This window comes from Motacilla alba, chromosome 8 (genome assembly GCF_015832195.1).
Source record: "Motacilla alba alba isolate MOTALB_02 chromosome 8, Motacilla_alba_V1.0_pri, whole genome shotgun sequence".
Classification (NCBI taxonomy): Eukaryota; Metazoa; Chordata; class Aves; order Passeriformes; family Motacillidae; genus Motacilla; species Motacilla alba.
The window spans coordinates 29137810-29151338 of NC_052023.1; the positions used below are offsets into that span (position 1 = coordinate 29137810).

The 13529-nt window shown below is 41.5% G+C and overlaps 1 protein-coding gene across 7 annotated transcripts in view; it reads right to left on the reverse strand.

Annotated features, from left to right (window-relative positions):
* DNM3 (dynamin 3) overlaps positions 1-13529 on the reverse strand; it is a 172457-nt gene that overhangs the window by 43310 nt on the left and 115618 nt on the right. For 5 of the 7 annotated variants that reach the window (XM_038143971.1, XM_038143970.1, XM_038143967.1 and 2 more), the window contains one exon: positions 9904-9915. The exons of the other annotated variants lie outside the window; for them this stretch is intronic. In XM_038143971.1, coding sequence (XP_037999899.1) covers positions 9904-9915 — 12 coding nt within the window. The remainder of the gene's footprint in view (positions 1-9903; positions 9916-13529) is intronic. 7 annotated transcript variants of the gene reach the window in all.

Here is a 13529-nt window from a genome sequence, read left to right on the forward strand (position 1 = left end):
CCATCCTGCTGGCTGCAGGGACAACTATTAAAAAAAAATTAAGAGGAAAGTCAGACCCCAGAAAGAGCACAAGACACTGTGTTCCAACTCTAACCAGCTGAAGGAAAGTTTATATAAAAACAATCACTTCGTTAGTGACTCATAAGGAAAGAATCCCCAAGCTTTCTTCAGGGAAACCCCAGTAAATAACATGTCTAAAAACACATGAAGATGGTGCTGTCTGTTCTGTTACAATATTCAGTCCACATGATAAAACCTTTGGCAAAAGAACAACCTACTGAGCACAGATCCTTTCGGGAAACCCAAAATCCAGCAAGAACTGCTGTGGCTGCATGCTAAGTCTGCCTCATATTCCAGCTCTTGTGTGACATGTCTAATCCAAACTGGGAGAAAGTGGGGGAAAAAGGCTTTTTGTAACAGCTCCTCTGTTGACTACATGCAGGTGCACTCTCAAGATACATAAATGCCTGGATTTCAATGCATTCTGCAGGTTTAAAACTAAATGTTATGGATTCAAATATCCTGCCACACCACATCCAAAGACACAGAGTGGAAAGGTCGCTGCATCTCTCTCTGGAGCATCTTATGAGACTCACAGCAGGTGGGTCAAAGAACAGTCCTCTGTCCAAATGGATGAATATACTTTGCAATGTAGAGCTTCTTTGGCTATGAGGAGGTTTTTTTTCCTTTTATTTGCTTCTCTCTCTCTCTTTTTTTTTTTTTTTTTTTAATTAGCACAACATTTTGGAAGTATGTGTTTTTAAGCATACCTTCCAGCAGGAGACTTTAAACTCAGTACATTTGTAAAAATATGAGAAATCACAGTGGTTTCCCAACAAATGACCAGATCTGAACTCTGTGATGTCTGAACTTGGACTGACTAGGAAATTCCAGGTAGGAATATTAACAGAAACATTCTGTGTCAAGCAGAGATTATGTTCTGTAGCAAAATACTTAGTTTTTGCAGATATCCAAGAGGACTGAATGGGAACCTGGGAGGAACTCCTTAGCCACTTTATCTCACTCTCTGATGGATTTTTAGTCTACATGTGAATGTGGACATGTTATTTTGCACTGGAAAGCTCCCCTGTCCAAAGTTATACCTTTACATACTGAATAGAACATGTTTTAGTTTATCCTCAGCTGCTGTAGAGCCATAGCAGACTCCAGAAATGTAGCAGGATATAGCCAGAAAATTGTCAAGAAAATAATAGAAGGTTGAAAGCATTGAATAGTCATTCCCAAGGGGCTGAGAAGTTACCATAGTAAAAGAGTGTTTTTACCCAAATGCTCAGCAACAAAAGCAGTAGCATCACCAATATTTGAACAGTAATTTTCCATTGTCAGTTGGGGGTTGAATTTGGAAGGAATGGGGCATTTGTGAAAATCTTTCAGGTATTTGTGACCATAGCTTAATGTTCTTCTCCATATGATGAAACATGTTTTATAAAAGCTATGAACCATCATTCTAAAGGGCACCAATACTTAAGAAGCATGAGCAGCTGCAAATAAGATATAAAGAACTCCTTTAAAAAGGGAGCATCCTTTAGGTCAAGTAAATCATTCCAACATCTCAAATGGAAGATTCAACTAAAAGGAGCATAGACAGGAAGACTTTGCCTGAACAAAACCCTAGCAATGCATGAGAGAGGAACAGGTCACACTGAGAGCCTCACTAGAGAATAGATGTGTATTTAAGTACTCCATTGGAAATTTGAGTTCCCTTGCTTTGCTGCTCAAAGACAATTACCTAAGAACCTGGCACTTCCAGGGACCACTGTCAATGAAGAGAGAGTGAAGCAGTTCACAGTCAAGAGATCCAGACTTGGAAGGAATAATTGTTGATTATTCTAAACACATACTCCCAAAAATGCAATTCCCCAGTAGGAACCCATCAGAAAAGACCAGAATTCTGATGGGGAAATGTTGGTGGTTCTATGCACTAAAGGAAGCCCATCCAGTGTGCCTGAACAAAGATATTAACCAGGGTCTTGGAAAATACACACAAAATACATACTCACTTGGGTACACAGAAGGAGGGAGAACTTCATTGCATGCCTACATCTACGATACTTCACAAGGATTATTGGTGTTTTATCACTTGAACAACTGACCCAATACATGCTTTTGAGCAATTTGCAACCGTACTCTAAGCTGAGGTGGTTCCACCATGTAAGGATGGACACTCGAATCAGTAAGTGTCAAATTTCAGAGAAGAACTGAAGAGGATCTGGGAAATAATCAGAACAGGAGGATTAATCCCCTTTATATTTAAAAGACAGGAAGAAACAAATCCCTGCATACTCAAAAGATGTTGGAGTGAGGTATTTTTAAAGAACAAATGTCCTTTGCTAGGCAGATCAGTGCCAAACAGGTAGTGTGCCCCAAAACCCTCTAGTGCTAGTGACAAACCTTTAACAAACAACACTGTACTGCAATAATTCATTGCTTCTCTCGTGCCATTCTTGGACTGCCAGGAACAATGTTCTTACTCTCAGTTTGTAAAATGGGATCCTAGTCTGCAACTACAACTTCTAGACAAATAGTATCTATTCCCAATATTAAAACCAGCTGCTGGAAAGGCATCATGCTGGGACTTACAAAAGAAACTGTACAAAGAAGAGGCAGCTCAAGAAAATAAATGGGACATGGGGCAGAAATCACAGCCCCAGTGAGACAAAGACAGGATTGGTTCTACGAAAGGAGAATTTTGTTTTAGCAGAACACCAATCAAGACTGCAAAAAGCACTGGAAAAACCCAAACAGTCCCCAAAGTCACGCAACACTAAGGACAACACCCCCACTCACAACAGGTGAAATTCTCACTCCTGAAAGTGATGCCATTCACTTCCCCATGCCCATCTTCCAGCCTGACCATGACCCAGCCTGGCTGAAATGAAACCATTTCTAAGCCCACACATTCCCCCACCACATTATGAGGTATTTTCTGCAGAGCAGTATATAACAGAGAGGGAGCTGATATTTTCAAACTATAAAGACAATTTTGGTGTCCTAAAGCAAGAGCCTTGATTTTCACCAACCAAGGGCAACACAGGTGGTGTTAAGGACTGCAGACAATGCTGCATTTTGCTCTTAGGAGAGAGACCATCACCTGTGTCAAAGCCCTCAGATGAGGAACAGCAGGGAACTCTGCCCATAGAGCTCCTTGGTCCACAGAGCTGACATGAGCACATCTCTTGAGTGTTTGCAGCCACACCTTGAGGCACAGGTGATCTGAAAGAGAAGCTGAGCTTTTTGAGGGTGCTTGCCCTGTATGCAGCTCCAAAACTGGAGAAAAGCTAAACTAAGCAGAGCTAAGGTCAGTCCTAAGGAGAGCTAAGCACAATCTCACTCACACTACTACTGAGAATTTGCTGTCTGAATCAGCCAGATAACCTTTAAGAACTATAATTTAGAAATCTGGTCCAGCAGTTGTTTCCAGGCTGTGGTCATGAACAACTCCATATTTGTACACAGTGCCAGCATAACACAGCGAGGGACAGCTGGCCTGTGACTGGAAAGGCTTCTGTTCACTACAAGAAGGTTCCTGCTTCTACTGGAAGAATATCTAGATCTGAAAATCAAACAGTATTAAGCCAAACTACAACTGAACATGAAATTACATCGCACAAGATTGATTTTTCTCATGGACTTTGTCTTCCATTCTCCGGGTTAGTTTTACTTGATTTCCATAAATGCCCTTAGGTTTGCTGCCACCCAGTTTAGAAACCCCAACTCTTGAACAGGTCAAGATAATACTGTGCAGCAAATGCCACCAGAAACTTTGAGTATCTGCTGCTAAGGGGTCTGATGGGGGCCTGACACCGTGTGTTACAGCTTTTGGTTATTTTGTAGCCACCCACCGACCTCAATAATGTGACCTGTTACCTGAACTCAGGAGCACATACGATGGTAAGTAATTCTCTCTTTTAATTATAAATAACTTGCTTATAGAAGAGGAAGAGCAGAGGTTGAGTTTCAAAGAGAAGAATATAAAGGAAACAGAGTGAGATCACCTGTTTCTCTGCTGCAGGAACTGAGGCTTCAGGTATAAAGGTATGAAAGTCACCCAAAAACTGCATTGATCAGACACCTGAACATGTCCACAGACAGCTCTTCCTAGTGGGAAATCACCGTTCTCCACAACTGGCACTCTTGAGATACCAAGTGTCATAGACCAAACAGAGAAGAACAGGGAAGACATCAGTCAAAGGTCTCAATGGAGCTGGGAAACAGGAGCTGAGGAGTAGCCACAGAACAGGAACATGTGACATCCTGGAAGGAGAGTTATGGAACTAAAGAATGCAGCTCCAGAATGGAGGATTTTACACCCTTAATATGGGCCTTGATTCTGACTCAGCACATGGAAAGTAATCATAAACCTGTCTCCACAAAAAAAAAAGGTAGGTAGAGAAGGTTAAAAAAATCCAGGATGAACTATGTGTCAGAGTAGGCATTACATATCTTCATTTTAGTCCAAAACAGAGTCAGGCAAAGCAACATTCAGTTTTTTCTGATCATCTTGCTTTCCTTTCTAGATGAGAAAAAAAGGAGTATCTGGCTGTTCACCAGCTGCCCTCCACCCTCATGTCCAATGATGACATTTCCTGTTACATTGCAAATGCTATGGAAGAGTGAGCCTGGTGACATTTTTGGCAGGAAAAGAAAAAAATCATATTTTTATTTACTCCTAATTTCTATTCAGCTTTTGTGCAATTACTGACTTAGAAGACAAGGAAGATATTTTAGGATTGCCCCTAACCCTTGTGACAGTTGTGTGTTTCCCCCTCTGTTCAGTCCCCCTCAGGGGTGATCCCACATGCTAAAGGAGCAACCTTCCTGACCACAACTATTCCAAGAGCTGGAGCCACAGGGACTCCAGCTGCAAGTATCAGCCTGGGCTCCAAAGGACCTTTGTGGCTGAGATTGCTGCAGCACAGCCCAGAAGCACCTTCCTCTCCTCCAGCCAACTTTCAGTGCTCATTGACCAGCTCTGGGAAAGCACCCTAAGAGTTCGGCCACCCTCACTGCCTTCCCCAGGCCAAACCTCACTGAATGTCCAGAATGGGGCTAACATTCCTGAAACTTCACAGCCAGAGAGCTTTCACCTTTCTGCAGAGTTTCATCAAAATCCCTCATCAGAGTAGAAGTGGTGTAAAAACTAGCTGCCTCAGAAAAAATGAAGAATTTAAAAATATTTTCAGTATGCACACGTCTTGCCAAAAGCACAGTAAAGAGCCCACCGTGAATACAGAACAGAAATAAAAAATGTTTGCTCATTTCTAAATTTCCTGGAGTTTGCTTAATGTCAGCAGCCTCAGCTAAGAGCAGGAACATAAAACCCTGTGACAGCCATTGAACCCCCGACCCCATCAGCAGCTTTGCCGGGACTGGCTTTGGAACCATTCAGAACATCAGCCTGCATCTTGTTACACTCCCTGCAACTGATGCAATCCTGTGAATCTCTTCTCCCCTGGCCACTTTTAACTCTCTCGGGACAGAAGTTCTTTTACTCTTACAGGAATATGAACCAGGGCTGCTCTGTTTCCTTGGCATTTGGGAAGCAAGGTTTCATCTTTTCAGTTTTTGTTTGAAGGAGTAAATATTTAGGAGAAGCAGAAGATAGCTTTCATCTGAAACATGTTTTCACATCCTTGGAGCAGCGAGGCAGGGAGAAGGGGGCTGGAAAACAGCCTGCCATTTCCTTCCCTGCCTGCCTTTTGGAGTGCTTTTGACCCAGCGTGTGCGCATGCACCCTCACCCCCTCAGGCTGCTCTTTTACACCGGGACTTCCTTGTAAAATCCAACTCATCTGTTTGAAGCAATGACTGAAACACTGTCTATAAAATTATGGCATTTTTCCACTTGAAAAAAAAATTAACACTTCATTTAAAAGTTATTTTTAAACCTACTTGGCTTCAAGCCACCTTTAGTCACCACTGAAATGAATTCTTCTTTTCCTAGAATTCAATGCCTTCCTTTTCTAAAATGTACTAGTGTAAAAAAGTAAACTCAGTAAATGCAGAGTTTACACTTCTGACTACACTGTTTTGCCCTCTGACATATCAGCAGTTTGCTTTTCAACAAACCCAAACAAGTCTTTACTATTTCTGCTTTAGGGACTTATCCCAAGAAGGGTCTTGAGCAATCCCAGAGCAGAAGCACTGAATCTGGCCAGGGCACTGGCAGAGCCTCACCACAGCCAGGAACACAGTTATGTCTGGGAACTGAAGCCCTTTCAGAAACATGGCCAGACTTGAAAAGAAAGCACCAGGACTTTATTCCAGTGTGAGACACCTCCAGCTTCTGGCACTGCACCTGCATTTACATGGAAGAGCCAAGCACAAAACACATGAACTGAGAGCACTGTTGCCATATATGCAGGGAGAATGAGGATCCTGACTTCACTATGTTCCCATTTTCCAGGACTGTCTCAAGAGACAGGAGGACATCTGGACTCCTTAATGAAGTAGCTGATCTGGAATCTGGGTTTAGTAACATTAACTCCCCTTTAAATAAAATAAGAAGTTTTTTAAAAATGGGGAGAGAAAAGAAAGACTTTAATTTAAGTCATTAATATGTCACCAAAAAGTATTTGAAGGACCAACAGGCAAACATAACAGGAAGAGTATTTTCCTTCTCTTTCCAGGGGGAGAGTATTTTCCTTCTCTTTTCTCTTTTTCCCAAGAGAAAATTACAACTAAATTACACTGGTTTTATATTCAGTGACCATTTGCATGCACAGCATTATCTGTGACAACTCCACTGAGATGTGAATATGAAGTTTATAGACTGTAGTTCTACACATTCTGTGAAGGGTATCAGCAAGCACAGCAATGCAAAACAATTAGAAGGCAAGAAATTTGTAGTCACTATCTGTAAAAAGTAATTTAAAGAGATTTTGGTTTTCCAAGTCAAAGTTTCTCAAGTCTGAGCTCAGCATTTAAGTGTCTGGTACTTTGAATCAAGTAGAAATTATTGGCTAGCTCAGAGTTTAATGATGACAAAGAAAAAGTGACTTTTTATATTTAAAAGTGGCACTTCAAGCTTTTGAGATTTTTCTGTTGCTTCTGTTTTATTGCTTGAGTGCCCAGGGATTCAGAATCAAAATTTCCTAAGGTCCCAGCATCTATCTATTCTTTTAACCTAACAGTGTTAGAAGCACATGGAGATGGACTCTGGGAGAATGGTTCAGGTTTTGGTATTGTTTTCAAACAGCAGCATCTAGAGGGCTGTTTCAAGGGGATTTGGTTTTTAAATGGGGGTAAAGATGCACAGGGTAAGCAGCAAATCCACAGTGGTGGGTTAGGACAGTCAGAAGCCCTCAGCTCCTCTGTCTTCAGCAGCTGGGCTGAAGCTACAGCTCTCTGCAAACCTCTGGGCAATTCTGCACTCATTCCCCATGCAAGGCTGTGGAGCTCAGTGTTAATATTAGCAAAATGCAGCTTGCCAACATGTGCTTGCTGAATGAGGTAGGTCTCCATTACCTCATTCTACACGACCCTTTTACAGATTTTATCCAACAAAGCTTCTGAAGATATATTTATCTTTAACCATGTGAGAAATCTCACTTACAGTAATGATTGTGCAACAATAAAAAGTAAAAATAAAAATGATTAGTAGTCCACTGACGAATATAAACCCTCTTCACTTCCCTTCCTCCCCCTTTTTCTTACGGACTCATTACTCCAATGTTTATTTTTACTTTTGTAAGTCCAAGAGTGCAAAGCTAAAAGCAGAGGTATAGAAGAGGCCACAGTCTGAACGGATGGGTGAGTACAGGATCTTGACATGTGAACACACGTGACAGGATCCAGTGCATGAACAGCACACTGGGCAGCACTGGAGGAGGGTCACAGCTCTGGTAGCAACCCAGGAAAGCTGTGCAAGGACAGTAAGGAAGAGTTCTGCAGCTTTTCAGCATAAAGTTGCATTAGAAGCTTTAAGACGCTGTCTTTGTCAATCTGCCATTCCTCTCCCCCCGACCTCTTCTCAGAAACTCTCTGGTGACCTCTCAGGTTTATCCACATCATTTTCCAACTCCCCTAGGTACAGAAATCTCAAGGAAACTGTGGGATTTGAGCATCTGCAGGCAGCTGCAGGTTGGTTCTATCTGTCCAACTGGGATCAGGTAATCTCCAGACTCCAGCAGGAATTATCTGTGTGAAGGAGAAGGGGGACACACTGATGATGAGACATGAACCCTTACAAGGAACTGGGTCAAAGAGAAAGATCAGGATGGCTTTCTGGAGATTTCTTTTGGAGTTATCTTCTGGATGGCCACCCAGGCCAGATGGAGTTTCTGAACCTACAGCAAGAACTGCCCTTGGCTCAGAATCAAGGAAGAGCTAAGAGCTCCCAAATCCTCACATCTCACAGGCTTCTCCTCTCCCTGCTCATGGGTATCCTGCTGAAATCTGTCAGCTGCTTCTGGTGCTGACCTCCCTGGGTGCCCCACAGCCCACAACTCTGGAGAACAGAGCAGATCCATGCAACTCCTGACCTCCAGACTCACTTTGTGCCAGCCCCAAGAGCTCAGTGGTGTCCCATCTATCCCAATTTCCCTTAACAGAGCACCTACAGTCTCGTCTGAGATCAGAGCAGCATCCCCTGCAGCAGCAAGCCTTAAGCCAGCATGTCGTAAAGAAACATTATAAACACTACCTTGACATTTTAGTGTACACAGTTAACATTTACATTTCACACCACCTCCTATGTAAAGTCCCTCTCTCTATGCCATCAATTCACCAATTCCCTTCACCCCTCCCCACCCAACACTAAGAGCACCTTTTCTCAGGCAGGCCAACAAAACAGAATATTTGTGGTGCTTCTGAGCCCAGTCACTGTGGAGACAGGAGTGGTCAAAAACTGGTTAAAAATACAAAAATTAGAAGCAGACAAAATTCCCCAATTTTGTCAAAACCTTTAAAACCCACCTGGGTCTTTGCCAAAAAATCCCAGAAAGCTTCCAGTTCACAAAGAGATGCTACAGGCAATATTTAAAGGCTACTTTCAATGTTTGCTCTGAAACATCTTTTGATGCTCCAGATTCACCTTCCTAAGGGTTAATATACCAAAACAGGAAGGAGGAGGGAAAAAAAGTCACAAAAGCTGTATAACTCCCTTCTGAGGTATGACAAATTCTCTCTGCATCTTATTCCAAAGTGTGAGATGTGAAACTTCCATTCTTAAGCTCAGTAAAAATGGCATTAAAAAGTCCTAACCCTGGGAACTGCATGATTATTCGTTTATCAGATCAACATCAGCAAAACTGTCTTTTTATGTGCTGCTTACTTTCAAAAAAACCCCTACCACGCATATTTCAGTTCTCCCTCTCCACACCCCACACCCTTCTGCTGCTGTCCAGCTGGAACACATCAAGGGTCTAGAAGCCAAGTCAAATGTTGACCCCACCCTCCTCCATCCATTTTAAGGCACCTTCAAAGCCAGTACACTGATCTAGTTCAGCTTAGCCAACAACGCCAGCAAATCTGTTATTTAAGACTTTAGTGCTGGGTTTTTATAACTGCCCATTAATACAAGCTTTGATGTATGGTCAAAAAACCCAGCTGTAATGAGTTTCATCAGACTGTAGTAACCTTTCCTCAGAAGGTCTTTATTACTATACCTTCATAATCTTTGGGCCCAATACTTTTATAGAAGCATTCTTACTGAACCTCCTTAAAAACAGCTCAGCAACACTTAACACTCTTTCCCCAAAATTAAAACAAAGAGCCAGTTATAGTTTTTCTTGAAGACACTTTTGCACCCACATTTTTAATCACGTTTTGCTGTTAAGAGCATGCAGGCAATAGCTGTGTGAACTGAAAGACAAACTAATTTTCATTACAAAGCCCTTCAGACAGGATACAAAAGGATTTTGTAAAAGGACAAACAACTTACTTTGTTGCTCCCCTTTGCAGGATGCAGCACGGAAGAAAGAGGGGGAAAAAAGAAATATTAGTTATATTTATTTTACATGCATTCAGCCTAACTTGTACAGTTCTGGAAATGGCTCAAACCAAATGAGGAACTGACTCAGGGAACATTCACAGAATCCTGCAGTCAGACAGCTTCCAGGGGAGCACAGGACATTCACAAAGGACTTAAATGTTCAGCAGAGCTGTTTTCCTCACTGCACAAACATTCCCACCCGGTGCAAACCAGGAGCAGCTCCTGGGAAGTCGCTGGATACAAATGCAAGGAAGAAGAAAATGAGGCCTGAAGTGATCTTGGGATGGGGTGGGATGGGATGGGATGGGATGGGATGGCAGCCAGAGGGATTTTCATGTGTTGGTAACACTGAACTTCCAGTACGCAGAGCAACCAGCTCGGCTGAGCCTTCCACGACAGCCATTCCCTACAACTTGCCACCTAATGGAAAGTTTCAAGATTCAAAGCATTTTAAAAGGCAAATATTGAATTTTTAGATTAGTAATAAAAATAAGAAGGAGATGGCATGACAGGGGGGCATGGGGGGAGAAGAAATGGGCGGTGCTAACAAGGTAAAGTGTGCAGAGCAAGTTACGACAAACATCTGGGCTATTATTTTGGTTTAATTGTGAGTTTTGCCATGAGCTGGCATGAACAGTGTATATTATACAGTGGGAAGCCAGCCAAAATAAACACCAGCCTACACCAGTTGAGAAATACAGTCTGGAAAGGTTAGTCACAACGTTGTAGTCATTTTTTAACAAAAAAAGAAGGGTTTTGGATGCATCGGTCCAGAAAGCCAGCAGCAAAGTCAGCTGGTAAATGGATATCCCATTTCAAAGTGAATTGGCCACAGGATGATTTATATCAAGCAAGCTGACTTGCATATGGGTTGGAAAAATAAAAACACTGATTCATTGCTATCTGGGTGGCTGTCAAAGCCCACGGCCTCACAAAGGCAAATGGATTGGGAAGGAGGGGACTTGGAAACTGCAAAGCATTCAGAGCAATGCTGAGGGCTGATCAGAGGTAATTCATGGGACAGTGAATATGGGAACAGAGTCACTATGCATCCCCATGGACAGAGGGACAGGGAAAACAAGCAAAATGAAGCAAGGAAATGGAGGAAGGGGATGATAGATGGCCTTTAAAATATTAATGAGATTTGCTTAGGCAAAAAGAAAGATTATAAATCTAGAACCTTGGACTTTAGCTTGCAGGATTAAATGAGCAGCAGAGACTCCATGTTAGTGGCAGCAAGTACTGAGCCCCATTACCACTGTAACCAAATAATTGTATGTAGCACTACTAAAAAAAATCAACAGAAAAATGAATAAGAAGTGGAGAGATTTGACCTTGGTGAGAATTCAGAACACAGCTCTTTAATCAGTGCCAGATTCCTACTTTTCCTTTAGTTTTCATTTCTAAGCAGCAATTCTTCTGCTTCTGGTGCCAAAGCCCTGGATACTCAGAGTTCCCAGCTGTGCCTCACAGGTAAAAGAGAGAGGGAAGTTTACTCTGGGAAGGGGTTTAGGCACCCCTTTCCCTTTTTAACTCTGGGATCATGAAGCTGAGGGAAGCACTGAAGTAAATTCAGGTTGCTGCAATTTCCTGGCAGCAATTTCCTACTAAAAAACATGGTCTCTGAATCTTCGAAAGAGAATAAAAGACTGGGGGATGTATCTCTAAAACAATTTTATATTGTCAGAGGAAAGTGTGAAACTGAGAAGCATGCACAGGATTTTCATGAAATGCTGCTCATTTTTATTTAGGATTCAGTGGATCTTCTAAGGTACCTTGGGCCTTGGAGATTTTGCTTTGCAAAATTCAAAACTCTGAACAGCAGACTCACAGTCCATATTTGAACCTCCTTTAGGAATAAAGTTTTGGAGGCCTGGAGTAGCACAGAGCGTCTTTGCTGAACAGTTTGATAAACTACTGGGCAAATTTCAAACTACAGCATTTGGAACAATAATATTTACTCTTTTATAATGTAAAGATAATTCCAGCTCAAAGGAGAACTGTATTTTCACTCCCTTCTACTTCTTTCAAGGAAGTCTCTCATCTTGCATCTAAGACTCCTTTGACAGGTCAACTTTAAACAAAACCAAGAATTCTTTGTAAACATATTTTGAATACCAAGTATTTTTAGGGAGAAGGGAGAGACAGGAAGACAGAAGAAAAGTTTAGAAATCCAACTGGTCTGTCTTGTTTAATGATAAAGTACCAGATATACCAAAATGATAAAACCATCACAGAACACAAGATTAAACCAGAGGCAGCAAGAGTCTTTTGTGAAATCATCATTAAAAGCTAAGCAAGAAAAAAATCAAAGCAACACAGAATATTGGTCCAAGTAATTAATTAGGGAACCTCTCATAACAAATCCTTGTTATATGGCTTCTGATATTCTTAGGAGCTATTTTAGGAACAGATCTACTGGAACAGGCAACGTACGGAAAAGTCACCAACACAAAGACTTAACTTTTAAAAGGTAAAGCCTCAGATACCTGGTAGGTGTCCTGCTAAATGCATATTTGCACTACTCTCTAAAAAAACCATCATCGTTACAATAATCACTGAGTATTTCTATAATAACTGGAGAATCCACTAGTATAAGATTTTCTTATTTATCTTTTTATGGCAGTCTCGAAACTTTGTATGAAGAGAAGAAGCTGAGCTTGTTTGCATGAGCTCCTGGAGGAGACACAGACAGAATGGCACTGGAAGCCATGCAGGCATCATAACCAAGGGAAGAAAAAGATGAAGAGAGAAGACAGCACAAGACCCTGCACTCAAGGAACCTGGCCTTCCCATGGAAAACAATCAGGAAGAAAAGCAAATTCATCAGAATCAAAGCATCATTTCTCAGAGTAGATCTTCTGCCAAAGGCATCCAGCACTCACTGCAGAAAGGTGAACTGTGCATTACAGAAACTTTAAAGGCTCAAATGCCAGGTATTTTTGCTAGTCAGCCTTCTCTTTGGATACATCTCAAACCTTCACTCGAAGTAAAATACCAAGATATCCATGTCCAAAAAATATTAAATAGTAGCTGGACATATTCTGTTTCCCAACTTTCTGTCATTTCTAGTAAATGAATAGAGGCTTTTTCATTGTATCCTGTTCAATTTGCTCCACATGATGATTAGCTGAGTAAAATTGCCTTTGGAAAGGTTTATCATGTGTTTCATACACAAAAAATGATGCAATGAATAAGTAAAATAAATATACATGATTGCCTGGAATGCTTCTGTCAGTTCTGTAATCCAGAGCTCGAGGGAATAAACTCTTCAAAGCACATCTTTACCTTAGAAAACATTAATAGAAACAATGAAGCTCAGAAAACCCCAAATTGCTCAATGCATTTACTACACAGATGCAATGAAAAACACGTTGGAAGCTTTGGTTTGTGGTTGGTTGGGTTTTTTACATTGAGGTTTGACGCACAAATTGGTCTTAAAATATTTCATTAGGAATATTTTAGAATTACCACAGTACAATGAAAAGGCTGCTCCTTGTTGAGATATCTGCATCAGACACTGTGTTTTCCCAGATGATACAGTTGGTTTTTTTGACTCAAACAGAGCAGCTACT